We start from the raw sequence: 25,847 nt of genomic DNA on the forward strand, positions 1-25,847 counted from the left end.
GGAGTTTAATCTGGACAAATGTGAGGTAATGCATTTTGAAAGGTCCAATACAGATAGGAAATATACAGTAAACGGCAGAACCCTTAAGAGTATTGATAGGCAAAGGGATCTGGGTGTATAGGTACACAGGTCACTGAAAGTGGCAATGCAGGTGGAGAAGATAGTCAAGAAGGCATACGGCATGCTTGCCTTCATCGGCCGGGGCATTGAGTTTAAAAATTGGCAAGTCATGTTGCAGCTTTATAGAACCTTAGTTAGGCCGCACTTGGAATATAGTGTTCAGTTCTGGTTGCCACACTACCAGAAGGATGTGGAGGCTTCGGAGAGGGTACAGAAAAGATTTACCAGGATGTTGCCTGGTATGGAGGGCATTAGCTATGAAGAAAGGTTGGAGAAACTTGGTTTGCTCACACTGGAACGACGGAGGTTGAGGGGCGACCTGATAGAAGTCTACAAGATTATGAGAGGCATGGACAGAGTGGATAGTCAGAAGCTTTTTCCCATGGTGGAAGAGTCAATTACTAGGGGGCACAGGTTTAAGGTGTGAGGGGCAAGATTTAAAGGAGATGTACGAGGCAGATTTTTTACACAGAGAGTAGTGGGTGCCTGGAACTCGTTGCCGGGGCAGGTAGTGGAAGCGGATATGGTAGTGACTTTTAAGGGGTGTCTTGACAAATACATGAATAGGATGGGAATAGAAGGGTATGGTCCCCGGAAGGGTAGGGGGTTTTAGTTCAGTCGGGCAGCATGGTCGGTGCAGGCTTGGAGGGCTGAAGGGCCTGTTCCTGTGCTGTAATTTTCTTTGTTCTTTGTCTTTTATGAGACCAAGCTAATTCCCTGGGGTAACCATAATGATTTCTTTCTTCTGGTCTACCCCAGACAACATGCGCAGCCCTCGTTTTTAAAAAAAAATCTCAAGCCCCCATTAACCAGCTCTTGTCATGACTTCCTCAGCCACCACAATTGGTCTTAATCAGGGATCAGGCCACTTGCCCTCGTGAACATGGCCAGCACCACAGCCGGTATCCGGAAACTGACCTGCTGGCAGTATCAGTATTTCTGTGTCCCTTTAGTCTCTATTCCTGGCGTTTTCAAATCCTAGAAATTGAGCCCTTTATGATACCCAGAGTGCTAAAAGAGAACAGATACGATTAAAATGTGGTAAAGTTTGTGCTCAACTGAAACTAAATTCGCGTGACAAAGTTGTTGCCGAGGATCATCACAGATGATTGTTGATGGCAACCAGTAGGTTCTCTCATCTCATCTCTCCAACCACCACTTGTTCTGCTTCACTCGTGCTCTGTAAGTCCTCACCTCCTTCGAACCTAACATTTGAAATGGGACAAGGAATAAACCATATGGCCCTACGAGCCTGCTCCACCATTCTGTCAGATGATGGATGATTTTCTGCCCCAACTCACTTCCCTGCACACTTCCCTTGATTCCCCGAGAGATCAAAAATTTATCTATCCCAGACTTGTTTATAATCAATGATGGAATATCCACAACACTCAGGGAGAGAATTCAAAAGATTCACAACCCTCTGAGTGATTTTTTTTTTCTCAGCCCAGTCCTATTTGTTTGATCCCTTATCCTGAGGCTGTGAGACTAGATAACCAAGCCAGGGGTAACAACCATTGTGTGGAACCAGGGGTAACAACCACTGTGTGGAACCAGGGGTAACAACCACTGTGTGGAACCAGGGGTAACAACCACTGTGTGGAACCTGTCAACCCCTTTCACAATTTTGTATGTTTACGTGAGATAGAATAGAATCCCTACAGTACAGAAGGAGGCCATTCGGCCCATCGAGCCTGCACCGACAACAATCCCATCCAGACCCTATCTCCATAACCCCACGTATTTACCCTGACAATCCCCCTTGCGACTAAAGGGCAATTTATCAAGGTCAATCAACATAACCTGCACATCTTTGGATCATGGGAGGAAACCGGAGCAAGTACAGAAAACTCACATAGACATGGGAAGAACGTGCAAACTCCACACAGTTACTCGAGGGTGGAATCAAACCCGGATCCCTAACAGTGTGAAGCAGCAGCACTAACCACTGTGCCACCATGCCATTTCTACTGATATTTTGTAGCTTAGTTCATCGTCTAAATTGCTGAGAATATGGGTCCAATTTACTCAATCTCTGATAACCTTTTCCATCTAGGAAACAATCCAGTGAACCTTTGCTGTATCAGTTCCAAGGAAAGTACATCCTTCCTTAAACATGAAACCCAAAACTGCATTGTTCCTGAGGTGTAGTCTCACCAAAGCCCTACACAATTGTAGTAAAATTTCCTTGTTCTAGTTCAATCTCTTTACAATAAAGCCCAACAGGTCATTTGTATTCCTAATTTCTTTCTGTATCTGCATACTAAATTGTGTTCCATGTACGAGTAGGTTCAGAGAGACTTGAATATCAACGTTTACAAGTTTCATGCCTTTTAAAAAACATTTTGTTTATCTATCTTCTTACCAAAGTGAATAACCTGACTTCCTGGCATCATACCCTATCTGGCACCTTGCTGCCTACTATTGTACCTTGTGTGTGTCATGCTGAAAAGGGAGACATGTTGTCAAAGCTTTTCGACTTGCACTCATCAGGACAAATGCAAGAACGGCAAATTTTAAAGAGCATAATTTATACTACATCAGAGAAGGATACTGATTGGTTGACAAGTCATTGATTGGCCAAGCTGTTGGCATGGAGAAAGCAATGAGAAAACTATACTGTAAGCATCCCTTCACTGTTCTAAATACATGTTTCAATGCTAGATGATTGGCCTTGTCAGCAATCTTGCAACTAAGGCTCCAGCTATTTGCTCACTTTGCAAGCTGGATGCAGGAATGGAGCACATCAAAGCTATCCTGTGGAATATTTGCTATGCTGATCAGTTCATTGATCATTGTGTATTTTCTAAACTGCAACTGGGCCAAGGACCTCATTTTTGGACCAGAAAAGTGCCGCGTTTACTTTAAATTAGCCCACAAAGGCAAAGTATCTGAAAAGTTTGAATAACAAGTTGAGCAAGCCATTTCACTCAACTACAATGCAGTGGCTGCACAAGTGGTACTTTCCACTAACAAGATGCTGCCATCAATCCGAAAAGATGTCCTACCATTACAAAATTGAGCCACATTACATACTAATTTCGGTGCCAATGCATTGCCAGGTAGATAGGCTGTATGTCCCAATGATTGATTAAATAAACAGCATGTTTCTTTGGTTGTTAGTAGCAGGCAGAGCAGAGACTGTACTCAGCCAGCCCATGCTTGCAAAACCCAAAAGAAAATGTCTGCTGTTAGATATGATTTTTTCAATTGGGCAGCACTTACCGAACAACCCCGAGTGTGTTAACAACCAGTTTAAGATAATCAGTAGGGCTTGTAATATGGTTCATTTACCCTTGCAAGAAGCAACATACATTCGTACACAGCGATTGTTCTCTGAAAACAAAAGGAATGCGTTCAAACTTTGCACCTTCCTTGAATTACTGGGGAACTTGGCGAGTCTTTGGATCTCCATTGCTTTCTCCATGGCAATGCATTGACAATTCAGAGTGGACTTGCCAACCAATCTGTACCCTTTTCACCTGCATTATAAATTTGTTTTGATCATTTAATCTTGCAGTCCCAATTCCTAATCTTCTGCTTCCCTGCACTCAGATCAAACACTTCCCAAAAAGAGAATTCAGAGCGACTATCATCACTGGATTGATCATATGCCATAAGACTGGATGTGATGATGGTGTAGGTTACTTGACTACCAATGTAGTATGATGATGCCAGAAAAGATGAAGAGATTACCACCCCCTCTTTTAAATGGTGACAGTCGAAGAAATAAATCATTAAATGTGACTTGGGGATTTTGTATTATGGCAAAATGGTGCTGCTAATATTAATGACTCACCAACTAGATGTGTGATTTTTTTTGGTGTAAAAAGAATCCTTATGTATTCAAATTGTTTTTCTTCCTTGCCACAATGTCACAATAACCAACTGCTGGGATAACAGATGCAACATAAGCATCTCTTTATTTTTGTTTCCTTTTAGATCGTCTGTTGGCAGTGCATTGCCTCGAAGGCGTTGCTGTGCGTATGTTACTGTTGGAATGATATGTGTTTTCATTGGAGTTGGTTTAACTGTAAGTAGAACTTAATCGTGTTGCAGCACTTGCATAAAAGCAGTATTGATTCTGAAAACACTTGTGTCTTTGGCTGCATTTTGCAGTCACTGGTGGAGCAGTGGCACTTGCCGCTGACCTCAATCTGTCTACAAAGATCGAATGATCTCTGTGGCATGGGCCTTTCCCCGATGTCAGCTTGTTTCTGATGCCAGTTAAGGGGGGACCTCCAGGCATTTAATAGCAGTGATTCCACTGGTAAGCAGCCAATCATATTGAATAATTTTCACAGCAAAACAGGAAGTAAAACCCACAGATTCACTTCAGTTTAAATTTTTAAATTTTATGTGTAATAAATTAAATGAGTGGGACATAAACATGGGACTAAAGTAGAACTTGAAATAATTACAAAGCAGTTTGATATATTTAAAAATATGTATTTTTCATCATCATGGAGCAGTTTGACATTCAACAAATACAAATTTATCTTTCAGGGCCAGTAAGGGTGTTTAACAGTAATTATGAACTGAGTATACTGTTAAAACCCACTTACAAGGGATATTACAGCAAGACTGACTCTTTGGGTGTGGAGACGTGTTTTGATGCATGAATGGCCACACTTTGATTGTTTTCTTTTTGGAGGAAATCTGATTTTCTTCTACTTCTGATCCCGTGCCATTTTCCTCCGGCCTGTTTGCGGGTCATGGATGCCTAGTGTACAAAACAAACTCCTGTCCCCACTGAGATTGGGTTCTCCATTTTCAATGGGGTGGGACAAAAATCACATTTCCTCCTACACATCATTTTCACCTGGCGGTGCTGGGTTTTGTAAGATCACTAAAAGCATGCCAGACTTAAGCATTTGTGAAGAAAAATTGAAAGCCTGCTGAGGAGTCCGGAACATTCTGAAAGGCAAGTATAAAATCTTTGAACACCCTCAAATGACAGTCAGCTGCTGTCCTGTAATGTAGAAGTGTTTTTGATGCAGTGATTCATGCAAATGTAAGTTGGCCCCTACATTGACCAGTGTTTTATAATCATTCACATGCATTACAGTACTTTTCCAATGCGAAAAGCACCATATTAAAAATGTAAAAAAAATCTGCTGCAGGCATGTTTTTGTGCTCTGATTTAATTAGACTAGCAGATTTGGCTTTTTGTAAAACCCTGCTTGTGAAAGTAGAAAAATGGTCTGCATCTGCTCTTCCACCAGTGATTTCCCGGCACACTGCTTTGAAATGGAAATGGATATCTGTTCTGTTAATGGAGTTGTTATGACACCATTATGAAATCTTGGCTGGATTTCAAAAACTTCTACTCAACAGGCGGCCTTATTGTTGCAAGAACTATTGAATATTTTACAAGCATTATTATGCAAATAACACTGTGTCTTTAATGTGGTTTCTTGCTTGTTTTACACAGCTAATAGGCACTTTTATAGAATTAAAATTTTTCTTTGGCTTGGGTTTTTTGATCCAGTATCAGTGATAGTGAGTTTGAACTTGGGTTTTCTAAATTGTTAGAACTTTAATGTTTTCCCAATAATTTTTAAATAATTCCCATTCCAATGCATGACTCTTGAAAACCATATCGTGTTTTCGATATCCTTAAGGGGGAGGGGGACCAGCCCCAAGTTGTGGTTCACATAGGCACTCAAGACATAGGTAGGAAAAGGGATGGGGATGTAAGGCAGAAATTCAGGGAGTTAGGGTGGAAGCTTAGGGCTAGAACAAACAAAGTTGTTATCTCTGGTTTGTTACCCGCGCCACGTAATAGTGAGGAGAGGAATAGGGAGAGAGAGCAGTTGAACACGTGGTTACAGGGATGGTGCAGGAGGGAGGGATTCAGATACCTGGACAATTGGGGCTCTTTCTGGGGTAGGTGGGACATCTACAAACAGGATGGTCTGCACTTGAACCAGAGGGGTACCAATATCTTGGGGGGGAAATTTGCTAATGCTCTTCAGGAGGGTTTAAACTAATTCAGCAGGGGGGTGGGTACCTGAATTGTAGCTCCGGTGTACAGGAGGTTGAGAGTAGTGAGGTCATGGATGAGGTTTCAGAGTCGCAGGAGTGTACTGGCAGGCAGGAAGGCAGTTTGAAGTGTGTATACTTCAACGCAAGGAGCATCCGGAATAAGGTGGGTGAGCTTGCAGCATGGGTTGGTACCTGGGATTTCGATGTTGTGGCCATCTCGGAGACATGGATAGAGCAGGGACAGGAATGGTTGTTGCAGGTTCCGGGGTTTAGATGTTTCAGTAAGTGCAGGGAAGGTGATAAAAGAGGGGGAGGTGTAGCATTGTTAGTCAAGGACAGTATTACGGTGGCAGAAAGGACATTTGATGAGGACTCGTCTACTGAGGTAGTTTGGGCTGAGGTTAGAAACAGGAAAGGAGAGGTCACCCTGTTGGGAGTTTTTTATAGACCTCCGAAAAGTTCCAGAGATGTAGAGGAAAAGATTGCAAAGATGATTCTGGAAGGGAGCGAAAGTAACAGGGTAGTTGTACTGGGGGACTTTAACTTTACAAATATTGACTGGAAAAGCGATAGTTCGAGTACTTTAGAGGGGTCGGTTTTTGTCCAGTGTGTGCAGGAAGGCTTCCTGACGCAGTATGTAGATAGACCAACAAGAGGCGAGGCCACATTGGATTTGGTACTGGGTAATGAACCAGGCCAGGTGTTAGATTTGGAGGTAGGGGAGCACTTTGGTGACAGTGACCACAATTCGATTACGTTTACTTTAGCAATGGAAAAGGATAGGTATATACCAAAGGGCAAGAGTTATAGCTGGGGGAAAGGAAATTATGATGCGATTAGGCGAGATTTAGCTGGCATAGGTTGGGGAAGGAAACTGCAGGGGATGGGCACAATTGTAATGTGGAACTTGTTCAAGGAACAGCTACTACGCGTCCTTGATAAATATGTACCTGTCAGGCAGGGAGGAAGCAGACGTGTGAGGGAACCGTGGTTTACTAAGGAGGTTGAATCTCTTGTGAAGAGGAAGAAAGAGACTTATGTTAAGATGAGACGTGAAGGCTCAATTAGGGCGCTTGAGAGTTACAAGTTAGCCAGGAAGGACCTAAAGAAAGAGTTAAGAAGAGCCAGGAGGGGACATGAGAAGTCTTTGGCGGGTAGGATCAAGGAAAACCCTAAAGCTTTCTATAGGTATGTCAGGAGTAAAAGAATGACTAGGGTAAGATTAGGGCCAGTCAAGGACAGGAGTGGAAAGTTGTGCGTGGAGTCTGAAGAGATAGGAGAGGCACTAAATGAATATTTTTCGTCGGTATTCTCACTGGAGAGGGACAGTGTTGTCGAGGGGAGTACTGAGATGCAGGCTGTTGGACTGGATGGGATTGATGTTCATAAGGAGGAGGTGTTAGCAATCCTGGAAAGGGTAAAAATAGATAAGTCCCCTGGGCCGGATGGGATTTATCCTAGGATTCTCTGGGAGGCTAGAGAGGAGATTGCAGAGCCTTTGGCTTTGATCTTTGTGTCGTCATTGTCTACAGGAACAGTGCCAGAAGACTGGAGGATAGCAAATGTTGTCCCCTTGTTCAAGAAGGGGAGTAGGGACAACCCTGGTAATTATAGACCGGTGAGCCTTACTTCTGTTGTGAGCAAAGTATTGGAAAGGATTATAAGAGATAGGATTTATAATCACCTAGAAAGGAATAATTTGATTAGGGATAGTCAGCACGGTTTTGTGAAGGGTAGGTCGTGCCTCACAAACATTATTGAGTTCTTTGAGAAGGTGACCAAAGAGGTGGATGAGGGTAAAGCGGTTGATGTGGTGTATATGGATTTCAGCAAAGCGTTTGATAAGATTCCCCATGGTAAGCTTTTGCAGAAAATACGGACACATGGGATTGAGGGTGATTTAGTGGTTTGGATCAGGAATTGGCTAGCTGTAAGAAAACAAAGGGTGGTGGTTGATGGGAAATATTCATTCTGGAGTTCAGTTACTAGTGGTGTACCGCAAGGATCTGTTTTGGGGCCACTGCTGTTTGTCATTTTTATTAATGACTTGGATGAAGGCGTGGAAGGATGGATTAGTAAATTTGCGGATGACACTAAAGTCGGTGGAGTTGTAGACAGTGCGGAGGGAAGTGGCAGGTTACAGAGGGACATAGATAAGCTGCAGAGCTGGGCTGAGAGGTGGCAAATGGAGTTTAATGCGGAAAAGTGTGAGGTGATTCACTTTGGAAGGAGTAACAGGAATACAGAGTACTGGGCTAATGGTAAGATACTTGGTAGTGTGGATGAACAGAGGGATCTGGGTGTCCATGTGCATAGATCCCTGAAAGTTGGCACCCAGGTTGATAGGGTTGTTAAGAAGGCGTACGGTGTGTTAGCTTTTATTGGTAGAGGGATTGAGTTTCGGAGCCAGGAGGTCATGCTGCAACTGTACAAAACTCTGGTGCGGCCGCATTTGGAGTATTGCGTACAGTTCTGGTCGCCGTATTATAGGAAAGATGTGGAAGTGTTGGAAAGGGTGCAGAGGAGATTTACCAGGATGTTGCCTGGTATGGTGGGAAAATCGTATGAGGAAAGGCTGAGGGGCTTGAGGTTGTTTTCGTTAGAGAGAAGAAGGTTAAGAGGTGACTTAATAGAGGCATACAAGATGATTAGATAGGGTGGATAGTGAGAGCCTTTTTCCTCGGATGGTGTTGGCTAGCACGAGGGGACATAGCTTTAAATTGAGGGGTGAGAGATATAGGACAGATGTTAGAGGTAGGTTTTTTACTCAGAGAGTAGTAAGGGCGTGGAATCCCCTGCCTGCAGCAGTGGTGGACTCGTCAACGTTGAGAGCGTTCAAGTGGTTATTGGATAAACATATGGATGATATTGGAATAGTGTAGATTAGAGGGGCTTTAGATTGGTACCACTGGTCGGTGCAACATCAAGGGCCGAAGGGCCTGTACTGCGCTGTAATGTTCTATGTTCTACACAGAGTGAACACTGGATGAGTAGCTATGCAGGATACTTGGGGAGCATGGGGAATGGGTTATGCTGCAACTGTACAGGACTTTGGTGAGACCACATTTGGAATATTGTGTGCAGTTCTGGTCACCTCACTATAAGAAGGATGTGGAAGCGCTGGAAAGAGTGCAAAGGAGATTTACCAGGATGCTGCCTGGTTTGGAGGGTAGGTCATATGAGGAAAGGTTGAGGGAGCTTGGGCTGTTCTCTCTGGAGCAAAGGAGGTTGAGGGGAGACTTAATAGAGGTTTATAAAATGATGAAGGGGATAGATAGAGTGAACGTTCAAAGACTATTTCCTCGGGTGGATGGAGCTATTACAAGGGGGCATAACTATAGGATTCATGGTGGGAGATATAGGAAGGATGTCCGAGGTAGGTTCTTTACTCAGAGAGTGGTTGGGGTGTGGAATGGACTGCCTGCAGTGATAGTGGAGTCAGACACTTTAGGAACATTTAAGCGGTTCTTGGATAGGCACATGGAGCACACCAGGATGATAGGGAGTGGGATAGCTTGATCTTGGTTTCAGATAAAGCCTGGCACATCGTGGGCCGAAGGGCCGGTTCTGTGCTGTACTGTTCTATGTTCTATGAATGTTGTGTAGCAAGGGAACACGTGAGAGGAATGGGGTAACATGGAGATGTTGAGCTGATGGGGTGGCATGGAGGGATGATTGTGGGGCAGCACTCCCACTAAGCACTTCACACATGCGGCCATGCAACATTCCCAAGTGCTACTCACATGCGAATGGTTAAATGAGGTTTACTGTCACTCTAATCCATGAACAAAGAAGTGATGAATTCCCCAAGGATGTGAAATTAACAGTAGAGAGCCAAGCTAGATAAGAATAGTTGAGTAGAATCAACAGCTGAAATTTACTCATCAGTTCCTGAAGCCCAAAATTACTTCCGCATTTGTTTTTCCTGCTTCCCTCCCACTTGTCAGCACTGTTGCTTGTCACCCCTTCTGCCCACTGCCTCCCTCCATGATCCTTTTATTTGCTGCTTCCTCCTGACCCTTCCATTTGGTGATCCTTCTGCTTGCCACTTCCTTCATGCTCGCTGCTTTCCTTCCCAACCTTCCTACATTAAGCCACTCTCATTTCCTCACAGGGCAGGAGACAGGGTGAACCGAAGGGCCGGGGGTGGCCCTTAATAGAAACAGATATTGTTGGAAAAACTTGGCTTGAACTATTCTACTAATTCAATTTCTGTCAAATGACTAAAATACAAGCTACAGTATAAAAATTAGCAAGCGTCTCGAGTGTTTGGTAATATAGTGGTTATAGTACTGAACTTAAAATCTCAAGACTAAGTTCAAATGCCAACATAATTTGCAATTCAATGAAGCACGTTATTAGTTCATATTGATGCCCCTAATATCTCACTCACAACTGCATCTATCAAAGTGATTATACTTATTATTTGTTTTTAACTTGGAACATGTCCCAAGTGATATGCAAACATTTTTTGCTGTTAATCAAGGTAACCATTGAGTTTAAACTAGATGACAATAAGCTTACACACAGCCTCGAGTGTATTTGGTTCATTAGTCCCATATGTACTCTGATAATGCACCTCCAGCATAATCCATTATTTAGCTGCAGTGACTTGCTTGTGTAAACACTGAAAATCAATGCTAAATCACTGGCAGTGAAAAAATAATGAACATTGAAATTTCACTCGTTGCAATTGAATGCCCTATGACCCCATTATGTTTCATATAATCAACCAGATGATACAGAAATGCTCCATCATTCTACCTTCTGGCAAGATACATACCCTCCTTTTTAAAAGGACAACTTTTTTTTCCCCTCCAAGCCTGTTCCAGGAAACCACTACAGTCTGGAATACAAATTTCTTCTAATTTTAATCATGTTATTTATGTTCCGCTTATAAACATTATTTAATTTGACCATCAAACTGAATGACACATCTATATGGCCTACACCATTCAGAATTTTGAACACTTGAATCACCTTTCTCTTTTTCTCTTGATCCAATGTAAACACACTGGCGGCAATGTTAATAATTGTAATGCCTTGTGTTAACAGGGCATCAATGACTTCAAACTAGAATCATACTATCCCTTTACCTTTGCAGTTGACTATATTTTAAAAGAAACTTAATACAGGCCACCCAGAACTGTTTAATTTGGTAAGTCACTTTTAAGATGAAAATCAGGTTTTGCTGAGTGAAGGGAGACAATCTCACAGCATTACCTAGAGCATACAGCAGAGGAACAGGCCATTTGGCCCAGCAATCCATGCTGGTGTTTATGCCCCATTAGAGCTCCCTCCTATCTATATTCATCTAAAATCTACCATTGTAATCCTCTATTCCCTTCACCTTTACGAGCTTGACTAGGTTCCTCTTCATATTCATTTCAACCACACTCCCGGTGTAAGCAAGAATTTTCTTCTGAATTCTCCATTGCACGTCTTGGTAACTTAAATTGATGTCCTCTAATTATGCTGTTTCCCAGAAATGGGAAGATTCTCGCCACTGTATTAAAACCTTTCATAATTTTATGGATCTCTATTAGGTCACCCCAGCCTGTTCTTCATTTCCTGATCATGTATATCTACACATTGTGGTTTTGATCATTAATGCAATGTGAACAGTAGTGCTCTCAGCATTGATCCCATTTCTCCCCCCCTCTCTACTCTTTACTCCCACCATTCTGTCATTCTTTGATCTTATTCATTAGTCTATTCTAGGGCACCTTACCAAAGGTCTTTTGAGAATTCAGATATGTTACATCTTTACCATTATCTGCTCCCTCTGTTGTCACCTCAAAACATTTAATAAGGCTAGCCAAGCAAAATTTTCCCTTTTGAAATATATATGAATAGAGCAGAAGTAGCCCTTTTGGCTCTTCAAACATGTTCCACTTCTGGCTGATCTGATTCTGGCATCAGTTCCACTTTCCAACCAACCCCCTTGACTCCCGATTCAATCAAGAATCTTATCACAGCCTTTAAAATATTCAGTGACCAATCCGTCACTGCTTTCTGGGGAAGAATATTCCACAAACTAACGACTCTGAAATAAAAAATATTATCCTCATTTACAACTTCAGTGGAAGACCCCTTATTTTTAAACTGTTCCCAGTTCTAGCCTTTCTCACAAGGGGAAACATCCTTTCAGTATCCACCCTGTCAAGGGCGCGCGCAGGATCTTATATGTTTCAATAAGATCACCTCTCAATCTTTGAAACTCCAGTGGATACAAGCCCAACCTGTTTAACCTTCCCTCATAATATAACCTCTTCATCACAGGAATCTGTTGAGTGAACTTTCTCTGAACTGCTGCAAATGCAATCACATTCGTAAGAAAAAAGACCAAAACTGTACACCATGCTCCAAATGTGGTTTCAGCAATGCAGGGTATAATTGTAGCAAAACCTCCTAACTTTTATATTCCATTCACCTTGCAATAAATGCCAAAATCCCATTTGCCTTCCTAATCACTTGCTACGCCTGCATCTAACTCTTTTTGATTTATGTGCCAGAGCACCCAGATCCTTCTGTATCACAGAGTTCGGCAATCCCTTTGCATTTCAATAATGTACTGTTTTTCTGTTCTTGCCACCAAAGTGGAAGAGTTCTTATTTTTTCACATTATACCCCATTGTCACTTTTCTGCCTATTAACCTGTTCAAATCCCTTTGTATACTTTATGGGTGGGATTTTCCCACCGCACTTGCCCCAAGTCCAGAAAATCCTATCCAAGATCAATGGACCTTTGCATGGTCTGTGTCCCGCCTGCTACAATTCCCATGGCGTGGGACCGGAAAATTCCACCTCTTGTCCTCTTTGCAATTTGCTTTCCTACCTATCTTTGTGTTATCTGTAAATTTAGCAACCATATATTTGGTCCTTTCATTCAGATCATTTATATAATTGTAAATAGTTGAGGCCCCAGCACTTCACTGGTTACAGCTTGCCAACCCAAAAATGATCTATTCATCCGTACTCTTCGCTTCCACTTAGCTAATCATCTATCCATGAAAATATGTAACCCACTACACCATGAGCTCTTATTGTGTGTAGTTACCTTTGATGTGATGCCTTATCAAACAGCTTTTGTAAATCCCAGTACACAACATCTGAAGGTTCCCCTTTGCCATGTTGCTTGTGAATTCCTCAAAGAACTCTAATAATATTAAAGTAATCAAACATGATTCCCCTTTCACACAATCATGTTGACACTGCCTGATTGCATTAAAATTTTCTCAGCACCATGCTAGAACCTTCTTAATAGATTCTAGTGTTTCCCCTCTCTTAGATGTTAGACTAACTGACCTGTAGTTACCTGGTTTCTGTCTTTCACCTTTCTTAATAGAGGACTTACATTTGTTATTTTCTAATCTGGTAGATCCTTTTCAGAATCTAGCGAAGTTTGGAAAATTACTATCGGTGTCTACAGTATTCACTTCTTTAAGATCCTTGGATGGAGTCCACCTGCTCCTAATGACTTGTCAACCTTTGGTTCTAATTGTTTTCTCAGTACCCATGAGTACATGGTGTCCATTATGACTGTTCATTATTATTTTCCCTTCCTGGATGATCTGTTCTCCTTCAGTAGGAAACTCATTATTTTGCCTGCAACCAAAAATAAGCTGCCAGGTCTGCGGTACCCTCGGCATGATCTGTCCCTCTTCATAAAGAAAGGAATTTTGCTAGCTATCCACCAGTCTACTGGGACTGCACCTTTTTCTAACAAATTATTTACTATATAAGTACATTTAAAAAAAGGAACAGGCGGAAACCATTTAGCCCTTTGAGCCTATTCTGCTATTCAATCATGGCTGATCTACTTCAACACCATTTTCCTGCGCTATCTCCATATCCCTTGATGTTTTTGATGCATAGAAATCTGTTAAATATATATAGTATTGCCTCTGCTGTAATTCCCCTCGATACTTTTAAATGCATAGAAGCAATCCATCCAGACTAAGGATTTTATTCTGAGTTTGATTTGTTTATTCAAACAATTGGTAAGAAAACAAAGGGTGGTGGTTGATGGGAAATATTCATCCTGGAGTTCAGTCACTAGTGGTGTACCGCAAGGATCTGTTTTGAGGCCACTGCTGTTTGTCATTTTTATTAATGACTTGGATGAGGGAGTGGAAGGATGGATTAGTAAATTTGCGGATGACACTAAAGTCGGTGGAGTTGTAGACAGTGCTGAGGGAAGTGGCAGGTTACAGAGGGACATAGATAAGCTGCAGAGCTGGGCTGAGAGGTGGCAAATGGAGTTTAATGCGGAAAAGTGTGAGGTGATTCACTTTGGAAGGAGTAACAGGAATACAGAGTACTGGGCTAATGGTAAGATACTTGGTAGTGTGGATGAACAGAGGGATCTGGGTGTCCATGTGCATAGATCCCTGAAAGTTGGCACCCAGGTTGATAGGGTTGTTAAGAAGGCGTACAGTGTGTTAGCTTTTATTGGTAGAGGGATTGAGTTTCGGAGCCAAGAGGCCATGCTGCAGCTGTAACAAAACTCTGGTGCGGCCGCATTTGGAGTATTGCGTACAGTTCTGGTCGCCATATTATAGGAAAGATGTGGAAGTGTTGGAAAGGGTGCAGAGGAGATTTACCAGGATGTTGCCTGGTATGGTGGGAAAATCGTATGAGGAAAGGCTGAGGGGCTTGAGGTTGTTTTCGTTAGAGAGAAGAAGGTTAAGAGGTGACTTAATAGAGGCATACAAGATGATCAGAGGATTAGATAGGGTGGATAGTGAGAGCCTTTTTCCTCGGATGGTGTTGGCTAGCACGAGGGGACATAGCTTTAAATTGAGGGGTGAGAGATATAGGACAGATGTTAGAGGTAGGTTCTTTACTCAGAGAGTAGTAAGGGCGTGGAATGCCCTGCCTGCAGCTGTGGTGGACTCGTCAATGTTGAGAGCGTTCAAGTGGTTATTGGATAAACATATGGATGATATTGGAATAGTGTAGATTAGAGGGGCTTTAGATTGGTACCACTGGTCGGCGCAACATCGAGGGCCGAAGGGCCTGTACTGCGCTGTAATGTTCTATGTTCTATATATCCCCTTTTGTTTTAAGTGCCTTTACATCATTGCGAATCTCATTATTCAAGGTCATGTCTATATTCTGTCTGGTAAAGAACAAAGCAAAATGATGATTTAACGTTTCTGCCAACTCTCTCTCATTACCTGTGGTATTATTCTTTCTACCTCTTAATACAGTGGTTGTCCAACTCTTTTTCAGGTGACCCACTTTAACCAAATGGTTCACCCAGGCCAATTGTAGGTACAGGGCACACTGCCTCGTGGACACAACATGTATTGAAGAGACAATATGTATTTCAGTTATCCAGCGAAAAATGATCAGGGAGTCTTTGCAAAGTCAATATAGGTGACCCATTCGTTAACATCCTGTGGCCCACCCGAGGGTCATGATCCCCACTTTGAAAACCATTCTCTTAATAGCTCTATTCCTATCACAGCTTTCCCTTTTTAGTGAGGTGCCTGGAAAAAAAATGGAACTATGAACTTAAATAATCAATAAACAGAAGAGTTTTTTACCTTTTGAAAAAATTTCTCTCCTAATCTTTTTAGATTCTCTTATTGTGTATTCCTCTGATGTCTATGTATTTAATGTATGTCCCTTTCCTAACCTAGGCGTCCTCCTTGTGTTTAACTTTCTTCTTTCCCTTTAATTAAATATATTTCCCTGCACTCTGAACACTTTTAATTGTTTCCCATTGTTCTTCTATATGATTGTTTTCCAATATTGTTGCCCATTTTATTTTTTCAGGTTCTATTCTCAGCACCTTAGAGTCAGCTTGTCTCCAATCTACAAACCTGGTTTTCATCGTATTAACATCCTTCTCTTAAATTATCTTAAAACACATTATAATGTGGTCACTATTGTCTAAATGTTAGCCTCGCTTTAATTTTTCAGCTGCTCTGGTTTATTGCCCAATACTAGATCCAATAATGAACCTTCCCTTATTGGGCTTTTTATATGTTGGGTTAGAAAGGAATGCTATACATTTTATAGGAACTCCATTCCTTTTATCCACTTCACCTAACTTTTCTGCCCAATTAATATTTAGGGTAGTTTAAATCCCCTAAGACATTCAATGTTTTTTTACTCAATTTCCAAATATGTCTGCATATTTCATGCTTCACCTCCCTTATGCTATAGATGGTCTGTAGACTACATCTTTTAGTGTGATTGATCCTTTATTATTTTTTATCTGTATCCTTGTTGCTTCTATTTTTGTCTTGCTGATGGCTGCATTACTTTGTCTACTGCCATTGTTATGCCTTATAAGTGCACCTCCCTGTTTTCCCCCTCTACCTTTTCTAAATATGTTATACCTTGTAATATTTAATTCCCAGTCATGATTTATAGACGTGTCTCCATAATCCCCATTATATCAGCTTGTGTTTGTAGCTCCCCAGTTTTATAGGGAAACTGTGTATTGCTGTACAGACATTTTAACTAATTAAGAACATAACATAAGAAATAGGAGCAGGAGTAGGCCATCTAGCCCCTTGAGCTTGCCCCGCCATTCAATAAGATCATGGCTGATCTGATAGTGGTTTAGTTCCACTTATCCACCTGCTCCCCATATCCCTTAATTCCCTTATTGATCAGAAATCTATCTACCTATGTCTTAAACATATTTAACGAGGTAGCCTCCACTGCTTCAATGGGCACAGAATTCCAGAGATTCACTACCCTCTGAGAGAAGAAGTTCCTCCTCAACTCTGTTCTAAACTGACTCCCTCTTATTTTGAGGCTGTGTCCTCTAGTTCTTGTTTCCTTTCTAAGTGGAAAGAATCTCTCTGCCTCTACCCTGTCTAGCCCCTTCATTATTTTATATGTCTCTATAAGATTTCCCCTCAGCCTTCTAAACTCCAACGAGTACAGGCCCAATCTACTCAATCTTTCCTCATAAGCTAACCCCCTCATCTCCGGTATCAACCCGGTGAACCTTCTCTGTACTCCCTCCAAGGCCAATATATCCTTCCGCAAATAAGAGGACCAAAATTGCACACAGTACTCTAGTTGCAGCCTCACCAGTACCTTGTACAATTGCAGCAAGACCCTCCCTGCTTTTATACTCCATCCCCTTCGCGATAAAGGCCAACATTCCATTTGCCTTCTTGATCACCTGCAAACTGAGTTTTTGCGATTCATGCACACGGACACCCAGGTCCCTCTGCATGTTGTAATTTTTCACCATTTAAATAATAGTCCATTTTACTATTATTCCTTCCAAAGTGGATAACCTCACACTTGTCAACGTTATATTCCATCTGCCAGATCCTCGCCTACTCACTTAGCCTATCCAAATCTCTCTGCAGACTTTCCGCATTCTCCACGCAATTCACTTTCCCACTCATCTTTGTATCATCCGCAAACTTTGTTACCTTACACTCGGTCCCCTCCTCCAGATCGTCTATGTATATGGTAAACAGTTGAGGCCCCAGCACTGATCCCTGTGGCACCCCACTAGTCACCAACTGCCAACCAGAAAACACCCATTTATTCCAACTCTGTTTCCTGTTAGATAGCCAATCCTCAATCCACGCGAACACTTTACCCCCAACTCCATGTACCTTAATCTTCTGCAGCAACCTTTTGTGAGGCACCTTATCGAACGCCTTCTGGAAATCCAAAAACACCACATCCACCGGTTCCCCTCTGTCAACTGCACTCGTTACATCTTCATAAAAATCCAGTAAATTCATCAAACACTACTTTCCCTTCATGAATCCATGCTGCATCTGCTTGATCGAACCATTTTTTTCCAGGTGTCCTGCTATTTCTTCTTCAGTGATGGAGTCCAGCAATTTCCCAACTACGGACGTTAAGCTAACCGGCCTGCAGTTACCCGCCTTTTGTCTACCTCCTTTTTTAAACAGTGGTGTCACATTAGCTGTTTTCCAATCAGCCGGCACTTCCCCAGAGTCCAGCGAATTTTGATAAATTACAACCAACGCATCTGCTATTACTTCTGCCATTTCTTTTGGTACCCTGGGATGCATTCCATCCGGGCCCGGGGACTTGTCTACCTTTAGTCCCATTAGCCTACCAAGCACTACCTCTTTAGTAATAGTAATCGCTCTAAGGACCTCACCCCCTACAGTCCCACGACCATCAATTTTCGGTAAGCTATTTGTGTCCTCTCCCGTGAAGACCGACACAAAAAACTTGTTTAAGGCCTCAGCCATTTCCTCATTTCCCATTATTAAATCCCCCTTCTCGTCTTCTAAGGGTCCAACATTTACTTTAGCTACTCTTTTCCTTTTTATATATTTGTAAAAACTTTTACGATCAGTTTTTATATTTTGTGCTAGTTTAGTTTCATAATCTATCTTTCCTTTCTTTATCGCTTTCTTAGTAGTTCTTTGTTGTTTTTTAAAGCTTTCCCAATCTTCTAATTCCCCACTAGTTTTGGCCACTCTGTACGCATCGGTTTTTAATTTAATACTCTCCTTTATTTCCTTAGTTATCCACGGCTGGTTATCCCTTTTCTTACATTCCTTCTTTATCACAGGAATATATTTTTGCTGAGTACTGAGAAAAATCTCCTTTAAAAATCTGCCACTGTTGCTCAGCTGTCCTACCAACTAGTCTGCTCTCCCAGTCTACATTAGCCAATTCTGCCCTCATCCTATTGCACTCCCCTCTGTTCAAGCAGAGGACACTGGTTTGGAACCCTACTTTCTCACCCTCCATTTGTATTAGAAATTCAACCATATTGTGATCACTCTTTTCAAGAGGATCCCTCACAAGATCATTAATTTTACCTGTCTCATTACACAGGAAGAAGTTTAACAACACCAGGTTAAAGTCCAACAGGTTTATTTGGTAGCAAAAGCCACACAAGCTTTCGAGGCTCTGAGCCCCTTCTTCAGGTGAGTGAGAATTCCCACTCACCTGAAGAAGGGGCTCAGAGCCTCGAAAGCTTGTGTGGCTTTTGCTACCAAATAAACCTGTTGGACTTTAACCTGGTGTTGTTAAACTTCTTACTGTGTTTACCCCAGTCCAACGCCGGCATCTCCACATCATCATTACACAGGACCAGATCCAAGATAGCTTGCTCCCTCGTAGGTTCTGTAACATACTGTTCGAGGAAACTATCCCGACAGCATTCTAAGAACTCTTCCTCAAGTCCACCGCGTCCGACTTGAGTCAACCAATCAATATGCAGGTTAAAATCCCCCATGATTATTGCTGTTCCGTTTTTGCACGCATCCATTATTTGCTTGTTTATAGCCCGACCCACCTCAAAGTTATTATTTGGGGGCCTATAGACCACGCCCACCAGTGACTTTCTCCCCTTGCTATTCCTTATCTCCACCCACAACGATTCCACATTCTGCTCCTTGGAGCCTATCTCGTCTCTCACTACCGCCCTGATGTTGTCTTTAATTAATAGAGCTACCCCACCTCCTTTTCCTTCCTGTCTAACCTTCCGAAATGTCTGATACCCCTGGCTATTCAGTTCCCAGTCCTGGTCACCCTGCAACCACGTTTCTGTAATGGCCACTAGATCATACCCATTTGTACTGATTTGTGCCATCAACTCATTCACTTTGTTTCGAATGCTACGTGCATTTAGGTAAAGTGTCTTTATGCGAGCCTTTATATGGACCCAATTTGTTAGTGCATTCTTTTGATTGCATGCTCTGTCTCTACCTGTCACAAACTGGTTATCCTTCCCCAGACCATCTCCTTGCCCCAGCACGATTCAGACGAAGACCATCCCATCTGAACAGGTCCCATCTTCCCCAATATTGGTGCCAATGTCCCATGAATTCAAACCCATTCCTCCAACACCAATCTTTGAGCCACGCATTTACCTCCTTAATCTTATTGACCCTGCGCCAATTCGCTTGTGGCTCAGGTAGTAATCCAGAGATTACCACTTTGTTGGTTCTGCTTTTTAATTTGGCTCCTAGCTTTTCATACTCCCTCTGCAGAACCTCTGTTCCTGTTCTGCCTATATCGTTGGCACCTACGTGAACCACTACAAATGGGTTCTTACCCTCCCACTCCAAGTTCCTCTGCAGCCCAGATGAGATATCCTGAACCTGAGCACCAGGCAGGCAACACAACCTTCGGGATTCTCGATCCTGGTCACAAAGAAGTGTCAATGCCCCTAACTACACTATCCCCAATTACCACTACATTTCTTTTTTCTTCCTCCACCTGAACGGCTCCCTGTACCACAGTGCCGTGGGCAGTTTGCTCGTCCTCCTTGCAGTCCTCGTTCCCGTCCACACTGGGAGCAAGAATTTCAAACCTGTTGTACAGATTCAGGGACTGAGGCTCTTGCAACTCTACCTTCTGGATCCCACTTCCTGCCTCACTTATAATAGGAATTCCTCTCACTTCATGTTTAATCATCTTTTTAGAATCTTGTTTAAAGTTGATATATTACTTATTAGTCACAAGTAAGGCTTACATTAACACTGCAATGAAGTTACTGTGAAATTCCCCGAGTCACCACACTCTGGCGCCTGTTTGGGTCAATGCACCTAACCAGCATGTCTTTCAGACTGTGGGAGGAAACCGGAGCACCTGGAGGAAACTCACAGACACGGGGAGAACGTGCAAACTCCACACATATAGTGACCCAAGCCGGGAATCGAACCCGGGTCCCTGGCGCTGTGAAGCAGCAGTGCTAGCCATCGTGCCACCCTCTTTATTCCCTTTTCATCAATGTTCTCCTTTACTTTATTCTTGCCTATGTTCCCATTCCCTTTTTGTTTATATTTGGGCTGCTTACATTTCTTATTAATCCCTTCTCCTAGGTTACGAGATTAAAGATTTTGCCATCTCCCTGTTTACCCTTTCCACGAGGACATGTTAACATCGCTACACAGTTTGGGGTAGTTGGACTTCTTAGCCTGGAAATTGGGTTGTGACAGTATTTGCACGTGTTGTTGATCTGGGAGGGAGTATGAGGTAGTTCATGCTTCCTGTAAATAAATTATGAGGCCCAAGGCTTTGCGGATATTAGATCTCTGGCCTTAATTTATGCTCCTGACGGAGAGCGTGTCAGTAAAGAGGATTCAAGTTTGGGCATCTTTTAGTGTTGTAAAAGACCTCTGGATTCTGGGACTGGGTCGGGATGAGGTATGGGTTGGAGCAGGGTACAAATTAGGAACAGCAGTCTGGTCAAGTGAGTGTGATGGATTGGGGTTGGAAGTTTCGGAAGGGAGCAGTGACAGGGTTTAAGAGTGACTTATGATTCTGTTGGATCCATCTTCAATTAAGTTTCTTCATTACAAGCAGTTTCTAGGACCAGTTTTGCTGAGTGATTGATTGTACAAAGGACCTTAGAATCTTAGATCTTAGAATCTTAGAAACCCTACAGCACAGAAAGAGGCCATTCGGCCCATCGAGTCTGCACTGACCACAATCCCACCCAGGCCCTACCCCCATATCCCTACATATTTACCAACTAATCCCTCTAACCTACGCATCCCAGGACACTAAGGGCAATTTTAGCATGGTCAATCAACCTAACCTGCACATCTTTGGACTGTGGGAGGAAACCGGAGCACCCGGAGGAAACCCACGCAGACACGAGGAGAATGTGCAAACTCCACACAGACAGTGACCCAAGCCGGGAATCGAACCCAGGTCCCTGGAGCTGTGAAGCAACAGTGCTAACCACTGTGCTACAGTGCCGCCCCGACCTAGTGTCAAGCACGAGTAAAATGATGCCCTGTATTTTCCCTTATCCAATATTGCAGTTAGTATATTTACAATTGGAATGCGCACATGCTTCCTATCTGCCGTATTGATGGAGACTCCGTACTCCATGCAACATACCTTGTATATAATTTCCTATTTGGAGAAAGTCGTTAGCAGTGATCATTTTATCTTTGGTATACTGTCACATGCATTAATCATCACTATTTCATTTTCTTTTGTCACTAGGATTTAGAAAAAGAACTGATTTTCTTCTGGTTAAAAGGAGTCTGACCAAACAATCCTTTTATGTAGACAAATCTTTGCATTGATGCATATTTTCCTGTCAGCTGTGTGCCCTTGTTTACAGCAAATAGCTCTTTTAAAAGTTGAACTCGGGGATATTTCCTTGTTGGAGTTGCCTTACTCTAGGGCATATTGAAAACCTGGGACAAGGTTTCATGTATTGGATTAGTTGCCTGACCAATGAAGAGGTACTGCTGTCTGATTCCTACATCTTTAAAAAAAATAGTTCAATCCTTAAAAATCACCAGATTTGGAACATCAGTAAGTTGGAGGTAATTTGAATTTTTGGTGGTAGTAAATGGAAGTCAATGGAAAAGAAAATGGATGGGTAATGGACGGCCATAGTGTTACCATCAGTTTCCTCTTGAGCTTGACTTTCGTTATTACTTCTGACTTTTATTTTTAATTTCTGTTCCCTGAAATTTGCAGTCTCACTTTAGATGTCTGGATCGGTCTTGTCAAAAGAACATAAGAATTAAGATCAGGAATAAGCCAAGTCTGTTCCTTTTGTACTCTTGGAACATTTTGGTTACATCAGCTTCAAGTCTCTTTTCCAAAAAGAAATTGCAAATCTCTTAAAAGGATTCCTTATACTCAACCTCATTATCTCTGCGCTGTACTGCCTCAAGAGCAATAATATCTTTCCTATAATCAACTGACTAAAACTTCACACTGCACTGTTGAACAAGGACCTGAATGCCTTCTATAGCAACATTACATCCTCATTTTGTTAGTGTTCTATCCTTCTGCAAGTGAAACCATTATGTATTTGCTTTCCTGTTAAACAGCGAAAAAATTCTACAGATGGTTTCATTTCCCTTTTTGATGTCCTTCATTATTGAAGAGACATCAAAACAGCGAGGTTATGTTGCAGCTGTATAAGGTGTTGGTGAGGCCACACCTGGAGGACTGTGTATAGTTTTGGTCTCCTTACTTGAGAAAGGATATACTGGCACTGGAGGGGGTGCAGAAGAGATTCACTAGGTTGGTTCCGGAATTGAGAGGGTTGGCGTATAAGGAGAAACTGAGTAGACTGGGGCTATACTCATTGGAATTCAGAAGAATGAGGGGAGATCTTATAGAAACATAAGATTATGAAGGGAATAGATAAAATAGAAGCAGGGATGTTGTTTCCACTGGCAGGTGAAACTAGAACTGGGGGGCATAGCCTCAAAATAAGGGGAATCAGATTTAGGACTGAGTTGAGGAGGAACTTCTTCACACAAAGGGTTGTGAATCTGGAATTCCCTGCCCAGTGAAGCAGTCGAGGCTACCTCATTGAATGATTTTAAGGCAAGGATAGATAAATTTTTGAACTGTAAAAGAATTAAGGGTTACAGTGAGCGGGTGCGTAAGTGGAGCTGAGTCCATGAAAAGATCAGCCATGATCTTATTGAATAGTGGAGCAGGCTCGAGGGGCCAGATGGCCTACTCCTGCTCCTTATGTTCTTAAAACATTGAAACATTTGTTCACATTTTGCACCAGTATTATTTTTGTTACTTGATGTGCAGTTGGTGGGTGCGTATGTATGTTCCTGAGATAAATAAAATTGTAGTCTGGTTTGGATGCTTAGGAATGGTAAGCTGGTTGTCCATGTTTGGTCTTTCCTGTGTGCAGATAATTTTGCAGCACTGAATTAACCTGGTCTTTTTTTGAGGATGTAAATCTCGAGCAGTTTGTGGAAGATTGTACAACATGGTGCGTCTAGACTTTCAAAGCACATTTGATAAAGTTCCTTCTGAAGGGCTATGAGTTAAGTAGTGAAGTTTCAGAGTGTAACTTGGAATGGATAAGAAATTGGCTGAAGAATGGGGAACACAGAGCAGCTGTGCTAGGGTATGGGGAGAATTGGTTTGGGAGTAGAAAGGCTGAACTAAGTTGGGAAAATGTCCTTCCTCATTTATATTTATTTGTGATCTCCTTTATACTTATCAGTTAGCCACATAGTTCAATATTAATAAAATTTAAATCCATTTATGAATGGTGTGATCAATTTGACAGTCAATTTCTTTACTTTCTGCAGTAAATTGTGGCTAGTCAATTAACTTAAAATAAATAATTAGTATATCTGTTGAACTGTGATTTTGGCCTTCAAAATGTGAAGTCACTGTAAGATTTGACTATTATCTCCTTTTTTCAAAGGTCGGGACTCAAGAATTTGCCAGACGTTACACTGCAACGTACGTTTCCTGGGTTTTTGCTTATCTTCTAGGCTTGATCTGTCTAATCCGAGCTTGTTATTGGGGAGCCATCAAAGTTAGCTATCCTGAGCACACCTTTGCATAGACAAATCATTTATCCACTGGAAGGTGTGATGGTCTACTAAATCTTTAACTCCAAGTTAATGGACATTTTCAAGTTAATATAAATCAACTTCATAAACTGATTAGGTCCAAAGAGGATAATGGTGTTAGAACATGTGCATATTGCACTACAATTTAAGCAAGTAGATTTTTTTTTGCATCTAGGTTGCTATGTTTTAAAAATAAATGCTAAATATAATTTGTCCGCAATGTACAATTCCATTTGTCATAGTTAATTTTTGTTGAAATCTGTTGAAAATCTCTTGAAATTCTTTGCTTTTTCTGGTAGCAGTAGTATTTTTAATGTTTGTCGGTACCAGTGTTACTCTTTTGAACTGCAACAGAGGAACGTCATAGCAGAACAAACTGGCTTTGTACACTTCAAAAATATTTCTATACAGGCTTGATGTTTAAATTGCTCCCTTGAATCTGAACATTCTGGACAAACTGCATCATAGCTAAGTAATAAAAATAAGTTCTATATGTTATATTTTGAATACTTTCATTTTTAAGTATTTGCTTTTTAGAGTATAAAGCTTTTTAAAATGCCTATGGTGAGATTGTCAAAGCATTATGGTGGCAATAGTTAGTGATGCTTGACTTATGAATCATATTTATCTCATTGTGTAACTATCCATACTATAATTATTCTGACAGACCACTAAACAGAAAAACATCAGGAAAAGTACAAATTTTTGCTGTTATCATAATGGGATTACCTAATTTAAGAATAAACACAAACATCAGCTATTGAATGTAATGTCAAAATTTGTACCAAATTAATCACAGATCCATTAACTATGTTGCTTTGCTAAACTGGATGCAGTCTTTTTTAAGTAAGGTGATCAAAACTATTCTACAAATAAAGCAAATATTTGTTGACTATAGTGTTAATTTTATGACTGAACGCTTATGCAAATTTACAATGACGGGACAAGTTGTTTATTTTTAAATTGTAAAAAGATATGGTTCGATGAGTGGACAAAAATCTGGCAACTGGAATACAATGTGGGAAAATGTAAGGTTGATCACTTTAGTGGAAGGAAAACAAAAAGCCTATTATTTAAATAGAGACTCCAGAATGCAGTACATAGAAGCCTGTATTTTCGCAGCGTTGAGCCGAGTCACAAGGCCTTTAAAAATGATGTGTACCTCCTGATTCTCCCACTCATTCTAATTTCTGGCAGTTTTTGCTGGTACAGGATAAGGGTGTCGATAGCCAGCTTATAAGTAACCCTCCTGCCGTTGCCATGGGGGAGCCCTGGTCCTTGGTTGGCAACCAACAAAAACAGCTATTCAACATATATTGCCACTTTTGCCTTCTCATAACTTTTAATCAATCTCAGACATTCATGATATAAATTTCAAATTTTTTTATCCATTTCAGACCTCTTTAAGCTGGTGTAAATATGCAAACAGGCACTGGAAAACCACGT

General features: G+C 41.7%; 1 protein-coding gene across 1 annotated transcript in view; it reads left to right on the plus strand.

Moving 5' to 3' along the window:
* The window catches only part of pip4p2 (phosphatidylinositol-4,5-bisphosphate 4-phosphatase 2), an 89,074-nt gene extending 63,781 nt beyond the window's left edge, over positions 1-25,293 (plus strand). The window contains exons 6-7 of the mRNA XM_078216008.1: positions 4,063-4,153; positions 24,251-25,293. Of these exons, the coding sequence (XP_078072134.1) occupies positions 4,063-4,153; positions 24,251-24,394 (235 nt within the window). The 3' untranslated portion in view covers positions 24,395-25,293. The remainder of the gene's footprint in view (positions 1-4,062; positions 4,154-24,250) is intronic.
* Positions 25,294-25,847: the final 554 nt, after the last annotated feature.

This window comes from Mustelus asterias, chromosome 7 (assembly GCF_964213995.1).
Source record: "Mustelus asterias chromosome 7, sMusAst1.hap1.1, whole genome shotgun sequence".
Taxonomy (NCBI): Eukaryota; Metazoa; Chordata; class Chondrichthyes; order Carcharhiniformes; family Triakidae; genus Mustelus; species Mustelus asterias.